This window comes from Euprymna scolopes, chromosome 19 (assembly GCF_053919585.1).
Source record: "Euprymna scolopes isolate OS-2025 chromosome 19, ASM5391958v1, whole genome shotgun sequence".
NCBI lineage: Eukaryota > Metazoa > Mollusca > Cephalopoda > Sepiida > Sepiolidae > Euprymna > Euprymna scolopes.
In genome coordinates this window covers 38,314,868-38,338,110 of record NC_136500.1, presented here as the reverse complement: position 1 = coordinate 38,338,110, position 23,243 = coordinate 38,314,868, and the positions used below count along the sequence as shown (strand labels likewise).

Sequence of the window (23,243 nt, the reverse complement as noted above, 5' to 3'; positions counted from 1 at the left end):
GTATGTAAAAAAACTAATATAAAAACAAACCGCGCATAATATTTCAGCTTGAATGAAACTCCTCTCAAGTTGATCCAAAATGCAAAATAGTTCTTTAGATAGAATGTGTTCTAAAATAAGTCCAGCGTGACGATGCATATAATCGGATTGGAAAGTTTTCAAAAGAGCTGAAATAATGAAAATTGTTTTTATCCGGACAGGGCAGTAGTCCAAAGAGAAGTCTGTCCCTAGTCACATGGGACCTAATAGTAAAAAGAGATAAATCCAATATGATAACATTCAATATCGGCTTGCGATTGACATACATGCAGCATTTGCAAATTGGGAAAATTTATTTTATTTACGTTTGATGAACAAAAAATTTACATTTGACGAATGAATAATTTCACGAAAACAGCACCTCAGTTGCCATCTCGTTCGTTCGTTCTAACTCCATTAGATTATTTTCTTTAAGGATATGGAAAGTCCTATGGCTACGCTGATAAACCAGACACAATAGATCATATGGAAGACAACATTCGACGCGTTATTCATATAATGTATTACAATTAATTAAACATCTAATATGTTAAAGGCAGATGAATATCTTAAATATTGCAATATTTCTGCTAAAACAGCTGAATATCTTATGTAGTATGTTAAGCACAATTGAATACCTACAATATAACATGTTAAAAGCAATTAAATATAAAATATGTAATATGCTGAAAAACAATTAAATGCTTAATGTTACAATTATGTCAAAAGAGTTGAGTGTTTAATACGTAATATGTGAAAGGTTATTCAATATTACGTATGGAATTTATTAAAAATTAAATGCATGTATAATTTGGAATATGTTAAATAAAGTGAAATATCTGATATAAACGTTACAACAGTTAAATATACATGTAAGATGTAAAAGTCAGTTGAATATCCAATATGTATATGCTATGTTAAAGGCAATTTAATATGTAATTTGTGATATGTTAAAAATATATACAGATTTTTGTGCTGATAGTGTTTTTTTATTAAATCATATGTAATACCACAGAAATTATAATAATTTTTACGTTTTGCAATTTTTTCGCTTATCTCCTCCCTTTTATTTTTTGATATTTTTTCTCTATTAAATAAGGTAAAAAATCATTTAAATTTTAGAAAGATAATTTATTTAGGCAATATTTGTAATAAGGGAAAGATAATTTATTTAGGCAATATTTGTAATAATTATAATAATAATCGATTGTATAATAATATCAATATGACGTTTATGAAATGGTAAAATTTAAATCCCATAAATATTTTCGATATTTTCTTTTAACGTCGAAATGTCGAGGTACTAAATTATATATATATATAAATATATATATATATATAAATATAAAGATATAAATATATATATAAATATATTATTAAATATATATATATATATATACACACATCTATTTCTAAGTGTGGGTATATATATATATATATATATATATATATATATATATATATATATATATATATAGAGAGAGAGAGAGAGAGAGAGAGAGAGAGAGAGAGAGAGAGAGAGAGATCCACTATTCTACACACCTACACACACATACACGCCTACATAGACACACACACACATATATACATACATATATATGTGTATATATATATATATATATATATATATATATATATATATATATATATATAATGTTAAAATGTCTACGTATGCTTCTCAAATAGGAATTTCAGAGTTATGGTTTTTTTTCTTTTAAGCATAAAAATGGCGTTGTTGATTTTTATGTTTAATATTTTATTTTTTATATTTGAATCGGTCTTCCGTTCCTGATTACAAAAAAAGTATCGAAATATAAATGAAAGACGTTGAAAAAAAACTGTATTTTGGGTTGCGTTTATTTCTTTCAATAATTTTCTAAAGAGTTTATTTGAATTATTTTACCTTTTTGTAAGACGAATATTGCATTAATAATTTCTTTCTAAATTTTGTCAACGCATTTGCGTACATTTCAACGGGCAAAAAACAAGACGCAATTGATTTCAATATTTATAATAAATGTTTAGAAACTGAAACAAATGTGTTGAACAGTAAAAATAATATTATATTTTAAAATTCTGATAATAATAATAATAATAATAATAATAATAATAATAATAATAATAATAATAATAATAATAATAATAATAATGATAATAATAGAGGAAATAAAAATAATGGTAAATAGATATAGTAATAATTAAAATGTGATGGTTATAATTAAAATAATTCTAATAATATTATTGTTATAACCATTATTAATGATAATAATAACAACAACAATAAAATTAATTATAATAATAATAATAAAAGTTTAAATAATAATAATAGCAATAAAATAATAAAATAAAAATAATAACAACAATAAAAATAATAATAGTAATAATAAAAATATTAATAGTAATAATAATAATAATAATAATAATAATAATAATAATAATAATAATAATAATAATATTTTAATCCAGTCTTATAGTAAAGCGTACACATAAATTTATGTATTAGAACGATACTAGCACACATATACTAATATATATATATATATATATATATATATATATATATATATATATATATATATATATATTATTGTTATTATTATTATTATTATTATTATTAATAATAATAATAATAATAATAATAATAATAATAATAATAATAATAATAGAAAAAGAAAAGAACCAATAGTAAAACAAACCCGGTTTTATTAATTTATTTATTGCGGACTATTATCCTCATCTTTCTTAGTTGTTATTTCACGACGTTTCGGCCAACAATTCCTCTGGCCTTCGTCAGGTGATAACCGCGCCGAGATAGGAACTCCGAATCTCCTAACTGCATTCTCAGCAATTACTGCCATCCATAGTCGGTATCGTCTCACCACGTTTTGGCCAAGTAAGCCTCTGGACGGATTTGGGTAGGATTGAAACTGCTATCTTTAGACAATTCTCACCTGGAGCCGTAGAGATTCAACGTCTCTATCCACTGCGCCATGGGCCCCGAAAGAATAATTCGCCGAAATGTCGTGAAACAATTAAGAAAAGATGAGGATAATAGTCAGCAATAAATGAATTAATAGATAATACTCATTTCAATAATGAATTCCAATTAAATAGAAAACAGGTTTTATTCTTAATTACATTCTGTTATGATTCACCGGAAAAATTGATAAACTTGACAAAGCAGAATATCAATTTTGTAGGAAGAAAGTTATTGATGACCAAGAAATGATAAAGGGACTGACTTCTGAATTTTTGAAATAAAGTTTGTAATTTCTTTTATTTGGATTTTCGGACTACTGTTCTCACCTTGAGTGTTATTAACACAACGTTTTGGCCGATGTAACCTCTAAACGTCTTCCGGTGTAGCTTGTCGAACTTGATAATCTTCCTGTCAAATTCGGAAATCTTTCTCTCGAACGGAAACCTTAATTTAATCCACGGGGTTAGCATGTTCTCATTTCCTCAGCTATGGTTGGATAGAATTTCTAAGTAATTCGCAATTGTATTTTGAGTGTCGCCCGCACTGAGGATTGAACCTTCAACATCTAGAAGAGTATAACGTACAACTGAATTTTATCAAGTACTTTATCCACTTTGCAAGTACTCGTGGCGTAATGGATAAAGTTGTAATTAACCAAAACGTTGTGGAAATAACACTTAAAATGAGAACAGTATTCCGAAAATCCAAATAATACGAGCTGACTTTACTTTATATATTAGATTATATAGTTTTCTTTCTTTTTTTTCTTATTTACTGCAATGTAAAATTCTGTTTTCTCTTTTCTTGATGTCTATCATTTTTTCAATTTTTCTTTTCCTTAGGCTCTCCTTTTCAAACTCGTGTCTGATTTGTTCAATCGCCATAATCTTCACTTTCTTTTTTGTCTTTTTTTACTGTCCTTATTCTCTGTTTATTCTCTCTAACTTGATCCTCACTTTTTTTATATACATTTGTATTGTTCCCTATTAATTTAATTCATCTTAACATTAATTTTTACGCCATTTATAACCGACATTTATGAAAAAAGGAAAACAATAAAATGAAACGCCAGTACAAGAGATGCAAAAATGCCACTCTCCTCTCGATTTGCGAATTTGAACTTAATGCGCAAGAGTAAAAAAAAAAAAAAATGGGCCGATTCATAAAAGTGCCGACATGACAGGACACCATAGTCTATAAATTTTCTACCCTCCATTTAACGACTAAGCACGTTAGCAAATCAAACGCTAAGTTGCTGGCATCTGTCGGGCTTGAAAAATATAAGAAAGGATATTTTGTTTAGTAGCATTTAATCACGAAATCATTTTGGCGGCAAAAAAGACATTATTCAAGTTTGGAACGAACTTATATTTGTTACTTCTCTTCGTTCCTTTTCAATTTCTCTCTCTCTCTCTCTCTCTCTCTCTCTATATATATATATATATATATATATATATATATATATATATAGGGGGTGAGAGGAAGAATGTGTGTGAGGATATTTCTCAACCTATATACTCAGCGAATTTTTTATCTACAGACTTGAAATTTGGTATATAGGATATTCAGATATGTGGAAAAGTTTTTAATCGGTTATTATCGGTAGGAACGGGCTGCTAGGGGGTCAACATTGAAAAATTGGCACGTGGAAGTCGTCGGATTTTTATGTGTTTACTGTTTCACGAATACGCGTGCGTGAATGGTTCAGATGACAGATTCATTATGTTAAAAATAAGTAGGTTTGAAAACACTTTTAAAATCGTATGAAGCTGGCCCAAAGGTTTTAGTACTTTACTCACTGTGTTTAGGTTTTGATATCAGTTCGAGTATTTTTTTTTTTTTTACTTACAAGAAGTGAACTGTTTAGAAATAACATGAAATTCACATACACATTCCTCAGTTTTTTGTTTCTGTTTTGACTTCATCGTTTTAAAGGAATTTAACTTTATGCTTAATACCTGCCGTATTTCTGTTTATAATAACTCAGTAATCTGCATGAAGTAAGATTAAATATTTATGATTTTTTTTTGCTTATTTGTAAAAGTTGTTTAACTTTTTTTTCTTTTTTTTTTTTGCATCACTTGAACAGCCAAAATATAAAATATATTTCGGATTGTCTATGAGTGAGAAATTGAAAAATATCAAAAGAAATTTGAAAAAATGAAAATTACTGGAAGTAGAATACAAGGGTGGGTTTCGAAATAAAAACAATTATAATAACAGTTCGAAATCTCGATTTGTTAACGGAAATCAAATTACCCACAAATACCAATAAACATTCTAGTATTAAGCACTATTAGATCATGTAGGGTATTTATCATTATGCCATAATAATAATTTTGAATTTATCACACACGCATATACATACATATACATATATATATATATATATATATATATATATATATATACACACACACACATATATATATATATACACACATATACACACACGCGCACACAAATACATACATACATATATATATATATATATATAGTCATCCATATACTGTACTGTTTCTTTATATCACAACTCATCAGTGTGCCTAATCGAACCTACAGCCATCACGTTGACAGCTGACAGTTCTAACCACTTGACATGAATCGGCGCTCGTTAATAATAATATCAATATATCTTCAAGTCCAACGTGAAAAAGTTTCTGATGAGCCGTTCCACTTAAGTTAACAAATTTACCGAACTTCCATTACTATCGATTACTATATTGTCCTTTTGACTACTCTACACTCTTTAACCCTTATCCTTGAGTGGCCTATCGGCCTTGATAAGTGGTGAAGTACTATGTAAAAAAAAATAAAAAAATCATCAAGTGTCTAATAAATCAACACTTGCCCATCACTTCACAGTACTTGCAATAATAGTCTGTTTACAAACAAATGGATAGTAGCCTTCGCTTTCAATACTTAAGCTCTTCCGCTTATCTCGGCATTATTTCAAGTCGTCCTGAACCTCCACTTGCCACTGGTATTCAACAATGTCGAATCAGGAGAGGTGTGGTTGTAGATTGCGCAACTCTTGCCACAATAAATTCACGCGCAGGTACTCTTATCCTGGGTATCCACAGTCTGTCAAGACTGAAGCCTTTATATATATATATATATATATATATATATATATATATATATATATATATATATATATATATATATGTATAATTACAGGGAAAATTATGATGATAGTTACATAGAACTTTATTGTATCATCAGACCAGTAAGGCTGCGGATGCTTAAAAACAATAGAAAAAACTCATTAGGCTACGGCAATACAAAGCTAAATTCTTCTCATCGGAAGAAGAAAAAGCCGTCATTATACAAATATAAGATTATACAAAATAAAAAACCGACTTAAGAACGTTTATAATTAGACATGAAAAAATCAGTAGGAAAAAAATAATAGCGATTATTGTATTTAATCTTATCCCTGATAACGATTACAGGTTCATATATATATATATATATATATATATATATATATATATATATATATATATATATATATATATATATATATATATATATATATATATATATATATATATATATATATCAGAGGAAACATAATTTAATTAAATACCAAAAAAAACACAAGAAATGGGCAGGTGAAATTAATTTTTTTTTTTTTTTTTTTTTTTTTTTTTTTTTTTTTCACTGTTCTTCCAACTGAAACCAAAAATTCCCTTCTTCCCTCATTCGTTTCTTAGTTTTTAATTTATCATTCTGACGTTTCCTCTTAGAGGGTCAGACGATAAGGCCTTAAGGATATTTTAATAATTTCACCTACCCATTTCTTGTGTTTTTTTTGGTATTTAATTAAATTATGTTTCCTCTGAAATTTCTCCTTCCATTTTGCTGTACCAAAAATCTACTTACATATATATATATATATATATATATATATATATATATATATATATGTATATATTTATTAAATGAGTTAAGAGATCCCAACAAGAGAAAGATGTATATTTAAATGAGTGAGGTCACAAGCAATTGTTAGGTATTTTCTTTAAATTATTTTATTATTTGGTATTTTTATTTTTATTTTTTTAATTATTGAGATCATTGTAATGATTTGTCTAAATCATTGAAATAGTTTTTAACGCGTTTCAGACGTATTTCAGAAAGTATTCAAAATGTAAATTATTTAAAATGCATTTAAAATGTATAGAAAATTATTACAATGATCTAAATAATTATAAAAATTAAAAATCAAAATACGTGATAATAAAATAATTAAAATAAAATACACAGTTGGTCTCACGCATATATATATATATATATATATATATATATATATATATATATATATATATATATATATATATACATAAAATGAAAATTACAATTGAATTTACCAAAATGATCCAAGATGGTAAAATTAAAGTAAATCATAAATATTAAAGAATTAATATTTATAAAATTATCTCAGCCAGATATAAAAGCTCGATAAAACCAAATAGGAAATAGAGCTTATAATATGAGCAAACAGTTAATAAAATATGTTAAAAAACACTTTGAAATGGGTTAAAAACATATTTAATCTGAAAAGGATACACTAGATAAATGGATAGTCCTTAATCCGCGGAGTTTCGAAGAAATACATTCCTTCTCATCAGAGGGTAGGAATTAGCAAAATGCGGGATCGAATTTTGCATGCAGAAGTATTTTATGAAACAACAAGTAAGTCAAAGATCTTACTTGAAAACAAAAAAAAGTTAAGCAGAGGGAATAAAGGTGATTACACACGAATGGATATTCCCTCTGCTTAACTTTTTTGTTTTCAAGTAAGATCTTTGACTTTATATATATACATATATATATATATATATATATATATATATATATATAGAGAGAGAGAGAGAGAGAGATTATATATATATATATATATATATATATATATATATATATATATATATATATATATATAAATATGTGAGAATAATTGAAATAGTATTCGGACGAAATAGAGAAATAAAAAGGAACAAACCGAGTTATGTGTTAATCAACGTTTCGTCTTTATTTCAAAACATCCTTCAGATGAATGAAATTAAGAAAACAAAAGCACCAGTAAAAATATTTGAAAATTTTCTTGTGAAAACTGTGGCGCTGTTCCATTTTAGAAACCGAAAAAGTCGTTAGAAATTCAAAAGAAGTGGGGGACCTTGCGTTGTTGAAGGGAGGGAGATTTTTAATAACGTCATATAGCCGTAAAAATATTTTCAAAAGATATAACGTAATTCATATTATTTCTGGAAAAATATGTCCGTTTAAATTCAAATATAGGCGTGTAACTAAAATGAAATGAGTGTGTTTTTGTTATATAATTTCTTGATTGAGATGATATGTATTAATTATTATAGGAGGTGTTTCTATGGTGTGGGAGGATTAACCTGTGTCTATAATTAAATTATAGAAGTGTGCTTATTAATGGCGCTACATTATAGAAACCTCAACGTTGTTTCTTGAACCAGCGCTTATCGAAAATTCAAGCACAATTAAACAACGTGGATGGTTCTATAATGTAATGGCATCAATAAGTAATACATAAAAGAACACATTTTAATTGAACATTGAAAGATAGTACAAAAGTACATTAATAGAATAATTTTAGCATCAGGCAGACAGATACCTAATCTTCATTAGTATCAGGCAGAAAGTTACCTAATCTTCATTTCCAAGTAGAAAGATATCCAAAACTTGAATAATTGAATTTCAACAAGAGTCGTTGATAGTGCTTAATCTAAGAGAGCAAATTATATTTTTTTATTATTCTTTATGTAAATACAGTCGTATATATATATATATATATATATATATATATATATATATATATATATATATATATATATATATATATGCTGGAGACCAACTGTTTATTTTATTTTAATTATTTTATTATCTCGTATTTTGATTTTTAATTTTTTAAATTATTTAGATCATTGTAATAATTTTCTATACATTTTAAATGCATTTTAAATAATTTACAGTTTGAATACTTTCTGAAATACGTCTGAAACGCGTTAAAAAACTATTTCAATGATAACTAACAGAACTCGTGGAAATTCCACGGTAGTGGAAAAGTTTTAGATCACATTATAAATAAAATGAAAAAAAATACAAATAAACAAATGGCGATAAATTTAAATCCATTTTTAGCAAATTCTTTTAAAGCGAAAAAGAATTTATTTAAAAAAATAGATTTTTTCAATGAATAAATTCAACACATTGTTTTATTAATTTTAAATGTTTTTAACGTCATGCGCAGATCATCATATAATGATTAAATCACTCTGACTGACGTAAAAAAAAACATTTAAAAATTAATGTTTAAATTTCAACAATGTTACTCTCGGCTGACGGTGTCCGGACGGGTAATGGTCCGTGCTAATGGAATCAAAGATAGCTTCATTTCCGGGTTCGAATCTATCAACCGGTGTTAATCGTGACACCCCACACTGATGATTCCCGAAAGGATGAAACGCTAGTGTCTGTAGGTATTTAATAATTATTATAGTAAATAACATGGCTGACGAGAGCCTATTATTTGCATTATTTACAATTTACCATTAACTGGTCGCCCTTATGTTAGGCTTGAAACCGACGGTACAAATGTTTTCTGACCTTCTGTACATAGGATTATTGCGATGTGAGATAATGATTACATTTGTGAAATTCATATTAGTGTAAAAGAATTATCTGTGAGGAAATAGTGTTCAGGTTAGACTTTCAAATCCATCATCAAAAAGATGAAGACGCAGATGCGTGTGTATATATGAACGAAAATAAAAGGATGCGTCATTATTTCTACATACAAATGGACATGAGCATATGTTTTTGTATAAAAATGCTTATGTAAGTATAAACAGAATGTCCCAAAATGATCTGACACATTTGCTGATAAAAAATAAATAACAATTAAATAAAGGAAATATTTATATATTTATTTATTTTTTTTAAATGTATGTAAAATGTCATTTTCTTTCGCACAATTTTAAATATCAAATCGGTCTAATATTTGCTGCCATTGCAAACGATTGTTGACGTTAACGAAAGTTTTCAATAACTCAATGGGACATTTCGGATGGAATAGCAGCAATTTAGAGAACAAATAGTTCGTTTTAACTCTTCAAGAGATCGAAGGCGGTGATTGAATAATTTGGACTTCAAATATCCTCACAAGAAAAAATCACATGGGTTTAGATCAGGCGATCTTGCAGGCCAACCAATATCACCACACAAAGAAATCGAATGATTCGGGAACATTTCCTTAAAAAATGCATAAAAACAGATATAAATGCATTTTGACCTAATTAAAATAAAATGGCATTTTATGTAAATTTTAAAAATAAAAAAAATATTTTCTTTAATTAATTGTTATTTAATGTTTTTTATCTAGAAATGTGTCAGATAATATTGAGACTCCCCATATATCGGTTCTGAATTTCGCTAGAATCAGCTATGTGAAACACGTGTCTACGAGACGGCTGGACCGAATTTTTTGAAATCCATACAAATGTACTTCATGTGTCTGAGAGTGTTCTCAGATAGGTTTTGTATCGGAATGATTAAGAAACCCGATTAAAGCAAGAATAGTTCGATTTTGACCGAAGTTAACACTCATACACCCTAACATCACTCACTCACTCTTTCTCTCTCTCTCTCTCTCTCTCTCTCTCTCTATATATATATATATATATATATATATGTATATATATATATATATATATATATATATATATATATATATATATATATATATATATATATATATATATAATCGTCCCTTGGTGGTAAATCAAGCAGGACAGATTTCCACCATTTCCATGGCACCTTTCAAGGATAAATATCAATGCATAATAATGCTAAACCTAATGTCTCGAATCAATATTTCAATATTGATAAAATCCATTACATCATTTAGATTTTAGACAATATTAAAATATGAGATCTAAGCTTAAGGAGTTCTTATGATAAACTGAAATTCAGGGGATCTTGCTTAATTGGTATGTGATTAAGGCAAGTTTGAAAACACTGAATTTTCAAATGGGAGATTGTGTCCATCTTTTGTAAAACTACTTTAAATAGGCTAAAGAAACTGAAAATCGGGAAATATTTTCAGAAAGTGTTTACACCCTCCATTCAAAACACGATTAAACCAAATATACTCCTTATTACCAAAATGTACGCCTAGTAGATGTGTTCTAGCATTCATAATTCTCTGTTAATTTGTTCATGAGTTTATCTTGTACATATCTATCTATCTGTCTATCTCTCTTCCCTCTCTCTCTCTCTCTCTCTCTCTCTCTCTATATATATATATATATATATATATATATATATATATATATATATATATATATATAGATATATATATATATTATTTTTAAAATATAATTATCCACTGACGTGTTTCGTCGTCTACGACTCATCAGAGGAGTCGTAGACGACGACACACTCATAAAGCCTAACACCACGCACTCTCACGTGTCAGTGGATAATTATATTATATATATATGCCGCTCCCCATTTAGGGGGTACTAAATTGGTCAAAGGGAAAATTATTCCCAACACGCAATTAGGTAAAAATGCGCTTTCGTATAAATAGTTGAATTCATTCAAGAAAGCATCGCTAACAAAAACAAATAAAAACATCTAATGATTACAGTTAAATTCTGTAGGTTAAAATATATACAAATATATTTAAGTTAAGAATTTATTGCTTGAAACAGGAATATATGGAGAAAAATTATATTTATTTCCTTAATCCATGGCTTTTCAATAATGGCTCATTTCATCAGAGGAAATGAATGCAAAATGTTCAGCTATTAATAAACTAATATTTCGCTTTTTAGCACATATATTGAAAATGTTATTTAAAAGTTATTTAAATGGTGCTTCAAGGTCATATAAAACGGATATCATACAACCCGGGCAGTCCAATACGTTTCCTAGGAAAAATAAATATATATTTGGCTTTGGGATGTTCACTTCTGATTTAAAACGAGGTAGCTGGTTAATTTGAATGTATTTAAACCCAAGCCTCTCTCTTTTTCATCATAATCGCTTTGACCCCCATCTGGCCAATTGAAATGAATGGATCTCGTTTTGGCGAAGCACAATGTCTTGACAAACTTCTTGGACTGACCTTTACTGAAATGGAGCACATACATCAAATCTGTTGCCAATATACCTGGAAAAATTGTTGGCTCATTCTACCGCTTCAGAGGTATCTCACTACCGACGCAAGTCTCTATCTGTATACGAGCCAAATACGTCCTTAAATGGAATACTATATATACAGGGTGACCCCCCCAACAAAAAAAAATGAGCCCCAACTCTAATTAGGACCTGTTTCTTAGTGTTTTGTCCGAATGAAATGGAACTTTGGTCATAACTAGTTTATTATATTCAAAACATCACATCAAAACAATAAGGTCTTTGTCCTTTTTTTCTCCGTTGACTGTAAAATGCTCAGAAAAACAATTGAATGTCCTCTGTTTTGGGGGGATCACCCTGTATATATATATATATATATATATATATATATATATATATGCGTTGACTGTAAAATGCTCAGAAAAACAATTGAATGTCCTCTGTTTTGGGGGATCACCCTGTATATATATATATATATATATATATATATATATATATATATATATATATATATATATATATGTATATGCGTTGACTGTAAAATGCTCAGAAAAACAATTGAATGTCCTCTGTTTTGGGGGGATCACCCTGTATATATATATATATATATATATATATATATATATATATATATATATATATATATATATATGTATATGCGTGTGTGTGCGTGTGAACGTGTGTGTATGTGTGTGTTTGTGTGTGTACTAGAATATATATTCATAATGATCTGTTTATTAGTTCAGGAGATTATTGCGTACATAGAAATATATACATAGATACACGTAAACTAACTTTATATATAGTTATAATGTAAAAAAAAAAAACAGTCGGCCACCAACAACGCTAAATGGCAATGCAGCGTTGCAAACAAATTACTGCGTAAGCAAGTAATAAATCAGTTCAATTTGATAGTCAGCTTTTGATGTATTAACCTCTTAGGCTTTTCTTTTTATTTCCTTGCATGTTTGTTCTTACAAAAAGTGATGATAGCAATTCAGAGGCATTGGGGTAGTTATCTGCTGTTTCCTCTAAATTCGCCATAAGTAATAGTAGTAGCAGTGAATCAATGCTGCCGAACTTATATATATAAATGGAAGTTAAATACCAATAAATATTTATCATATTATCGTCAGTTAATATCGTATATGCTTTTATATAGAGTGATGTGTCGGAGATATAACTGGGAGTCAAAACACTGTAAAAGAATATTCTGTTACCATAGCCCTAATCATTAATAACACCAATGGAAAATTAAGTTTATATATATATATATATGTGTGTGTATGTGTGTGTGTGTTTGCATGTGTGCGTGTGTTTAAACAAACACCAATGACAATTCATAGCCGTTTATTTTCTGATCCATCCTTCTGATTTAGCGAGCCAATGATCTAATATTTCGCTCCAGTGTGAATGAGAATGTATGCCGAATTACACATTATATATCTATATACATAAAAATAGAAACGTGTGTTTGTTACTTATCATTATTTGCCATTTTATTATATGGGGAACTATCACCGCCGGTGATTCAGCGGTCACATGACATCGATAAAATATTAAATTATATATTAATATTAAAATTTGTTTAGGCTGTAGGATGAGTGTATGGAGACACCTTTTCACAATAATAAATGACTGCAGAATATCAGTAAACCGTTTTTTTTTATTATGTTTAATTCTTTTTTTAAAATCAATATGTTCATAAAAATCAGTATTAAAAACACTTGACATAAAATCTTTAAAAATTTAATCGATTTTAAATACACACACACCTTATATGTTTTCGTCTTTTTTCAATATTTAAATCTACCGAAAGAAAATGCAAAAAAAAAAAAGGCAAAAAAACCCTAACAATATTTGATGACTTTAAAGGTGTGCTCAGTTTCCAATACAAATCTTCTGGTATATTGAAGAGTCTGTTTAATTGCTTGTCATTGTTTGAGGACAATGTTACTAATTGCAATTAATTCCTATTTCAGACACCTAAATTATTTAGAGTGAAATGAGTTTTGGAATTTGTATCCAAACATAAATATTATTTTTACTTAAAAAAAGAAATAACATTAGGGCACTAAGTTATAACAATTTTCATCGTGAAACCACAAAAGTCTACTTCTACTTATGTTGTATAAGAAACTGAGCGACTCCTAAAAATCTTCAAATATTGAATTATTGCAGAATCTGGTAGATGAGTGTCTAATCAATAATAATTTGCTGAAAACATTGAAAAAAAAAAACAAAAAAAAACGAAAATTTGAAAAACAAAAACAAAAAAAAACAAAAATTTGATTTCTGTTTCCGTTGAGTGTTTCCAATAAGGAGGGTCGATTTACTTGAACTTTGTATTAAAAACTGAGAACACCTTAAAAATCTTCAAATATTGAAATTTTTGCAATTAGGTTTAATTTGTTAGTTTGCAAAATTTTATCTGGATCCTCGGGATTTTCCGTCAATTATGGATAGAGCCCGACCAGCAATCACTGGATTAAGCCAGGCATTGTTCAAATATTGAATCGCTAAATCGACATTTTTTTTGTTTTTCTGTATAAAAACGTAATTTTAAATTATTTTTTGGGTGATGAGAGTATTTTTCTGTGTATTTATTTTACTTTTTGTTGACAAAAATTAATTTGCAAATTTTCTTGAAAGAAAACTTGTCCGTACTTCCATCTAACAATTTACAGTTTTCAAAAACATCATTCATATTTTCTTATAAAAACACTTCTGTTTACAAAAAAAGACCGTTTACTGCCAATTGTCTTAAAAAACGTAAGTTTTCTTGAAGAAAATGTACTTTCACATAACAATTAAAAAAATACATTCATCTTTTCTTGAAAAAAAAAACAAGTTCTGTTCATAAAAAATTTGCAAAAAAAAAAATAAATAGAAGTAAATAAACAATACAAGATGCAACATTTCTTGAGAAAAATAAATAAATATATAAATATATATAAAAAAGATATATTCAATAACTTTACAGTAGGTTTTTGTATTTTTAAAAAATTATTGTAATTCTATTTTTTCTGGTTTGCGTCTGTTACATTGATCGGCTTAATTCGGTGACTGTCGGTCTAAACCATAATTAACGGAAAATCCAGAGGATCCGGGTCAAATTCTGCAAGAGTATGCGGGGTGTTCATTGTACAGTTCGGTCGATAGAAAGAGTGCTTCTTCGTTATTGTAGCGAAATCCGACAGCCGACTATTTGATTTTTAATTAAAAAAACAGTGATAACTACTTACATTTTTTGTCAATTTTAAGAATAAGCAATATTATCTAATTATCATGTCACAATCAGTTAAGTCTTCCATGATTCAACGAAAAAATGATTTCGGTTATGTTTGTTTTGTCACGTGACATGCAACGTAAAATCAAGGGAAATAACTAAACAGTTCTAATTTCTCCGAAAAGTATTTTCTTTAATACTTAATTTTACTTTATCGTTTTTTGTAAGTTTTGGATGTTTTCATAACTGCGACATGGCAATTCAATAGATACTATTAATAGATAATAAAAAATGTTCCTTATCAATCGATACGCGAGCAAAAAACTCCACTATCAAATAAGCTCGGTACAAGTGAGGAGAGAGTAGACTAAATGTTTTTTTTAACGGTTTTAATCGACTTTCTCAATAAATAAACTGTGTGCTTTAAACTGGACAGAATTTGATTAAGACGACGGCTTAATAGGAATTTGATAACATTGGACTTGATTGTTGTAGTCAGCTAGGAAGCAGCCCTCTAGTATTGTGTTCCGCATACAAAAAAGTTCTAGGAAAGAACATCTGCTCATGGAAGTTTCGTTTAATCATAGGCACATAGAGAAAGCAATGAAATTATTTACACTGGTTTTAGCCAGGCGAATTTTTGCCGTGAATGTTTGAGAGTTGAAGCCATAGATGGGAGCTCAGTCGAGCACCTACGATAAAAAACAATGATATTGCAACTCTGGTTCCAGAGAAAACGAATGGTTAGTATTGAAAACATCATTGGTAACGGCTATTGCGAAAACGCAACGCAATTTACAATGGTTGATAAAAAAGTGAAGTGCGCTAGAGATCTAAAGAAATTTTGTTGGACTATTATTTTCGTCTTGAATATTTTTCTCACATCACATTGTCGAACTCGGGAATCTATACGACGAAACGTTGTGAGAATAACACACGCGACGAGAACAGCAATCCAAATTATCAATCTTTATCTAAAAACATTTCTAAAACATATCTGGGAAAACATGTTGTCATTCAGGTTTCACGGAACATCACCCGTTTTTCATCAGTAAGAGAGTACTGATGATGACTCCTGTGGGAACACTTTGCGAATAATTAATAATAGAAATACTTTTTTGATTTCTTTGAAGCTTTGTTGTACCTGACCGCTCCGCACCGGTTCAATACTGAATCATGATCATAAACCCATTCTGAGCGAGCACTTCGTCCAGCCGTCGATTATTTTATTGTATCTTGCTCTCCTCACATGACGACTTAACTGGGATCATACGCATTCTCATTTTTTTTTTTTCAAATATCAAGCTGTCCATACAAAATAATTATTTTGAAGAACTTTAAACTCATGGTTCTCTTAGAACTACCCCACGGGAAGTACCTGAAAAAAATGTAACTTTCTCACGTGCAGGTGGAAACATTACTCGTCAAATTTCCCAGCATTAGATGATTTGTGTGTGTGTGTGTGTGTGTGTGTGTGTGTGTGTGTGTGTGTGTGTGTGTGTGTGTGTGTGTGTGTGTGTGTGTGTTTTAAACGTACTGACTTTCGTCAATTAATATTGCAAAACGTATTTTTTTACCGGATTCAGCTAAGGATTTAAAATAATTGTGACAAACGTGTGTAAATACTCAAAGCATGAAAACATTCAATTTGTGGAAGGAAAAGGACAAGGAAGAAAATATAAAGAAACAGAAAGAGGGTTAGGGAAGGAAAGGGTTAGGCAAATCTTGAAGATTAAAATGAGAGAAGGTAAGAATGGCCGGTAAAATAGCTAAAGAAAAATGCCTAGAAAGAAAAATGCCTAGAAAGAAAAATGACTAGGAAGAAAAATAACCAGATGGCTATGGTTAGCCATGAACTAGACACAATTTGGATATCAATCGAGGTAGTAATTCCCATAGTACTTTTCAGTATCTGTAGTGTGTTTGCTGCTTTATGTCATTTCCGACATCATTTTCCAAAATGGTCGCCAGACTCTGGATAGGCACTGGACTCATATTCTTTCATGAATATCTCGTACAAAACGAGAGACAGCTAGAAAATGGCTAGAAAATGTTTAAAAAATGTCCAGATAGCTATAATGGGTTAGTTATTCATTATGCACGATTTTGTGTTGCCATTTCCGACACTACTGTCTGGAAAAGCAATACTCACATTCTTCCATGAATATTTTGCAAAAAGCGGAACATAGCAAAAAAAAAAAATGGCTAGAACATGGCTAGAAAATGGTTTAAAATTGTCCAGATAGTTTATAATGTGTTGGTTTGTCGACGTATAAGATTGTGCGCTGTTAAGCAAGACTGAATGTGTGTATACAAAGAGGTCAAAAATGGGTATAAATTGAAAAAATCGTTATAGATTTTGTACATTCATCTTAATATAGTTTTAATTTTGATTTTTTCATGAGTTCATATACGTGTCACATCGGTACAGTGGTAAAGTCACCAGCTTTGAATGCTAGTTTTGCTTTCGGTTTCGATTCCAGCTAGTGGCAACCGAATACTTCTTGCACGCGAAGCGAGTACTCTGCCACATGAGCAAATGCGCCACACACAAGAAAATTTATTAACTGACACAGATCAAGCAATATATATATATATATATATATATATATATATATATATATATATATATATATATATATATAATGAATGGCAAAAGTATATATTCGACAGTTCATGATGTTGACCATCTTACAATTTATTCCTTTAATTCAGTTGACATTTACAATTCTTGACAGTATCTGTTTCGTAGCAAAATCAATCAATTATTATATCAATGTGAATCTATTTTGTCCTTACCTCATCAGAAGAAATAGCAACACTGAAGCCATCAAAAGGAAAATAAAGTGCGTTTTGACATGATTAAAAATGCGAAAATTGGAGTAGAAGCTGTAAATAACTTATAATCTGTTTACATTACGCCATTTTTAATTTAGAAATAAAGTCACAAAAGTCATCTCTTCGTACTAACAAAATCTATTAATTTAGGTATATTATGACTTAAATGTTCTATTTATTAATTAGTAAATTTATTATTTATAATAAATTCACTCATATTTACCCAAATAACATCAATAATTATAATCTATTACACGTGTTTGCACAAGGGCAAAATAGATTCACAGATTGATATAATAATTAAGTAATTGATTCTGTGCTGCGAAACAGATACTGTCAAGAATTGTAAATGTCAACTGAATTCAAGGAATGAATTGTAAAGTAGTGAACATCATGAACTTTGGAAGATAGACTTTTGTCATTCATTCATTATATTGCTCTGTAATTACATTGAGCTTCTTAAATAAGGATTGGTATATATTATAAGGAAATAATGTATATTTTCACACATATATATATATATATATATATATATATATATATATATATATATATATATATATTGACCATATTACACTACACCGATGAAGAAGGATCGGTCAAATTGTGTACCTGTAAAAAAAGTTTTTTTATTTTTTTTTAAAATAATATTATTTTGTATCCCTGCACGTCACCAATTGAAAACGAACAAAGAAAAGTTATAAGCTTTTATATATATATATATATATATATATATATATATATATATATATATATATATATATATATATATATATATATATATGTAATTATTCACAACTCACATTTAGGTAAAAATGCACTTTCGAATAAATAATAGAATTCATTCAAAAAGTATCGCTAACAAAAACAAATAAACAACATATCTATCTATCTATCTATCTATCTATCTATATATATATATATATATATATATATATATATATATATATATATATATATATATATATAACACAACGAATATATTTATTAAATATTGTACTGGTATTTTATTTCCTCAACTCAATCATGGAAGCGTTCATGAGCATATAAATGTTGTATTTCGTTTTTGTACATCTCTCTATCACGTTGAAATGTTACTTCCATAATGTATTTATTTCTCTTAATCTGTCAGTCTATCTATTCCACTTTTTCTCATCAACTACTGGTGGACTTATCTGTGTTATACTTTTATGGACATTTGTTATGATGAAGTGCAGCAAAATAAGTATTATGGTATCCGCCAGATTCGAAAGAGAGAGAAAGAGAGAGAGAGCGAGAGAGAGAGCGGGGTACAGAGAGAAAGACAGACAGAGAGCAAGAGAGAGATGGCTGGGAGTTTAGAATCCTATTTACCATATGGGAATATATCGGATAGATATAGGATCGCAAAGTAAAAATGTTTTTCTATTTTTAATTTTTTGTTAATTTTCTTTTATTAAAATTAAATATTTTCATATGGTGTTCAAGTTTTATGTCTTCATTCATTCCCGGGTAACACTGGATGTGCCTGCTAGCAGTGTTCGTGTATGTGTAAATAAAAAAGAAGGCTTGTTCGGTGTAAAAAAAAAAAAAAAAAAAAAAAAAAAAGACGGATCCGTGCAAGTGAGTGTTTCTTTTGTATCATTTGGATTTTATACAGTTTGGAACGATAAAATTCTCGCTCTAGAAAAGGCGATATGATTTCATTTCAGTTTGGTGAAAAACAGTTTGTTTTTTGCAGACCATCTGCTAGTTGGCTACTTGTGCACAAATCCCAAAAGTGATAAGAGCCTTCTATCATGTTTGAAAGTGACACAATGTTCTACGAGCGAGATCGAAGATGCCCTGCCGTACAACTCTTGCTCTCTACCGATCAAAGTTATGACAACAGGACCATTGCCAGCACCCTCAAAATGCAAATTCGCACGGTTCAAATATTTGAAGGCACAGCTCAACGAGATTTGCGGCCACGGTCTCTTTGATGTGGTTTCAAGTGAGGGCCACATAATGCCCCTCACATCTTCGAAATTGACTTGAAAGTCAACACCAAAGTGTACCTGGATGTGCTGAAGAGTGTGGCCATGCCCTTGAAGAATCAGACGGCTGCTGGTAGATTCAGACTATGGCAACAGGACTCGGCGCGGGCGCACAAGTCCAAAGAGATCCAAGCTTTTCTTCAGAAGGAGTGCTACGACTTTGTACCCTTATCTCACTGGTCCACCCCCTCCTTCCCCCGACCTGAACCCGCTGGACTACTTCGTTTGGTTATACGTCGAGAACGTCACCAATATGACCTCTCACAACATCAAAGCCAGCCTGATCGCCGCCATCCGCCGAGTATTCGCCGAGCTCTCGCTGGCGCTTGTGGAAAAGGCATGCTCTCAGTTCTGAACCCATATCAAGCCGGCGATTGAGGCTGAAGGTGGCTACATTGATTAGATGTCAGCTCTACTACATAATCAAGTTAGTTGAATTGATTTTTTTAAATAAAAGTTTTTAATTAAGGTTGAAGTGTTGTTTTCTTTAGGTCAACACATTTATCGTTCCACCTTATGCTTAAATGAAATGCTGTATGAAATCAAGTCAGGCATTTTTTCCTTACCTTGAGCATTGAAGACGTTTGATGTTGAATACTGTACCCAGACGCCAGATCTTTATGACTAAGTCACAACAAATAATTCGCCCTTTGCAGTATCAAAGCACTGAAGGAAATTAAATGAAAAGAAAAAGTGGGAACCCATGGCTCATGTTGGCGTCTGAGCGTTAATGGTTTCACACACGGACTTCTTTTTTAGATGAAAGACGCTCGGTCCGTCTGCTTGTCATGCTTCAGTTTTAAATGACATTTTCAGCGTAAAGGGCGTATATTAAACGGACACATGTTAAAAAATTGTTTGCCTCGTTGTGGTGACCTTTGAGTATAACAAGTCAAAAAGCTAGGTCATTAGAGGGGGAATTTTTATAGCTTGTTTCTATCGCCTATAATCCCCCCTCTCTCTCCCTCTCTCTCCCTCTCTCTCCCTCCCTCTCTCTCTCCCTCCCTCTCTCCCTCTATCTGATCAAGTATCAACAACTTTTATTCCTTTCCTTTTTATTGCGATTCTACCATTTCATTTTGGTTTATATAGAGTATCAGTTAACATTTTCCTTCTCACCTTATATATATATATATATATATATATATATCACCTTACATATATATATATATATATATATATATATATATATATATATATATATATAATTCATTGTTTGTATCATTAATTTTTCAACAGTTCAATTCATCTATTTACCTGTTTACCCATCTATCTCTAGTTCTCTATCTCCCTGTCTTCTTCTTTGTTGCGTAAACTTCTGACCGACAAACAATATGAATTTAAGCAAGTCCGTTCTACAACAGATATCCTAACTGTAATTTCTGAACGTATATACCATGCATTGGACAAAGCAGGGGAGGGTAGAGCAGTATGTATATATATATATATATATATATATATATATATATATATATATATATATATATATATAAATATACATATATATATACATGTGTATATTTATATATATATATATGTATATTTTTATATATATATATATATATGTATATATATATATATATACATATATATATAACTGGTATAATTAAATCTTTCTTAAATAAGAGAAAAATCCAGGTTGTCCTCAACGGTCGTACATCTAAAAAATCTATATATCTATAAAAACAGAGATGTGTGTGCCACAGACGATTTCTGATTGGTTAATCCAATAATAACATCTCCTAAAAAAACTATGGTTCGTACGCTCTTAACTTTACCATAAAATATTATGGCTTTATTTATTGTCCATCTTGGAAGGGTTTAATTTTTTCATAACTTGTTATTTACAAATTACAAAAATACGAAACTTATATACGAAACTAAACTACACGAAATCTAATGCTCCTACAAACTTATTAGTACTACTAGCAAGCACACGCGCACACACGCACACACACACACACACGTTCACTACCGTCACGTTGGTGTGGCAACCAAACCCGCTGACTTACATAAACAGTAAACACACACAGTAAATGTGATTTTCTTCATTTTCTCATTTCACTCGTGGTCTTAAATTCATTTCGGGTTTGTATTACTGTACACATAGATTCGAATAAGTTGCCAAAAAACAAATATATAACAAATAAATGTTATCAAAGGCAAGATAAGTTACTTTTCTACCAAACTGGATATATTTTTCGTGTTTTTATTCAATGTAACATATTTATTCAGCTCGAAAAACGGGTTTGTATTACTGTACACATAGATTCGAAAAAGTTGTCAAAAACCAAATATATAACAAATACATGTTATCAAAGGCAAGATAAGTTACTTTTCTACCAAACTGGATATATTTTTCGTGTTTTTATTCAATGTAACATGTTTATTCAGCTCGAAAACCATACAGTGTTTACCGATGTATTGGAAAATTCAAGATGGCGCCTCACTCCCTCTTTAACACGGTAAGTATGGGAAAAGGTGTTATAAATAAAAAACTTGAAAAAATACTATTAAAAACCCGCCGAATATATGTCAAGGTAACATATATTGAGCGAGTTTTTAACAGTATTTTATTCAGTTTTTTATTTATAACACCTTTTCCCAAACTTACCGTGTTAAAGAGGGACTCAGACGCCATCTTGAATTTTCCAATACATCAGTAGGTAAACACTGTATGGTTTTCGAGCTGAATAAACATGTTACATTGAATAAAAATACGAAAAATATATCCAGTTTGGTAGAAAAGTAACTTATCTTGCCTTTGATAACATTTATTTGTTATATATTTGTTTTTGGCAACTTTTTCGAATCTATGTGTACAGTAATACAAACCCATTAAAAATATTGTTTTTGATTTTGAAAAAATATTGTGGTTCATTTGTATTTAAAAATATTGTGGTTCATTTTGATTAAAAAATATTCATTTTGATTAAAAAAATATTCATTTTGATTTTAAAAAAATATTGTTCATTTCGATTAAAAAACA

General features: G+C 29.4%; 1 protein-coding gene across 2 annotated transcripts in view; it reads right to left on the bottom strand.

The window, feature by feature from the left end:
• The window catches only part of LOC145303536 (homeobox protein Mohawk-like), a 407,111-nt gene extending 386,267 nt beyond the window's left edge, over positions 1 to 20,844 (bottom strand). For both annotated transcript variants that reach the window (XM_080144999.1, XM_080145000.1), the window contains exon 1: positions 20,821 to 20,844. In XM_080144999.1, coding sequence (XP_080001125.1) covers positions 20,821 to 20,829 — 9 coding nt within the window. In that variant the 5' untranslated portion in view covers positions 20,830 to 20,844. The remainder of the gene's footprint in view (positions 1 to 20,820) is intronic.
• Positions 20,845 to 23,243: the final 2,399 nt, after the last annotated feature.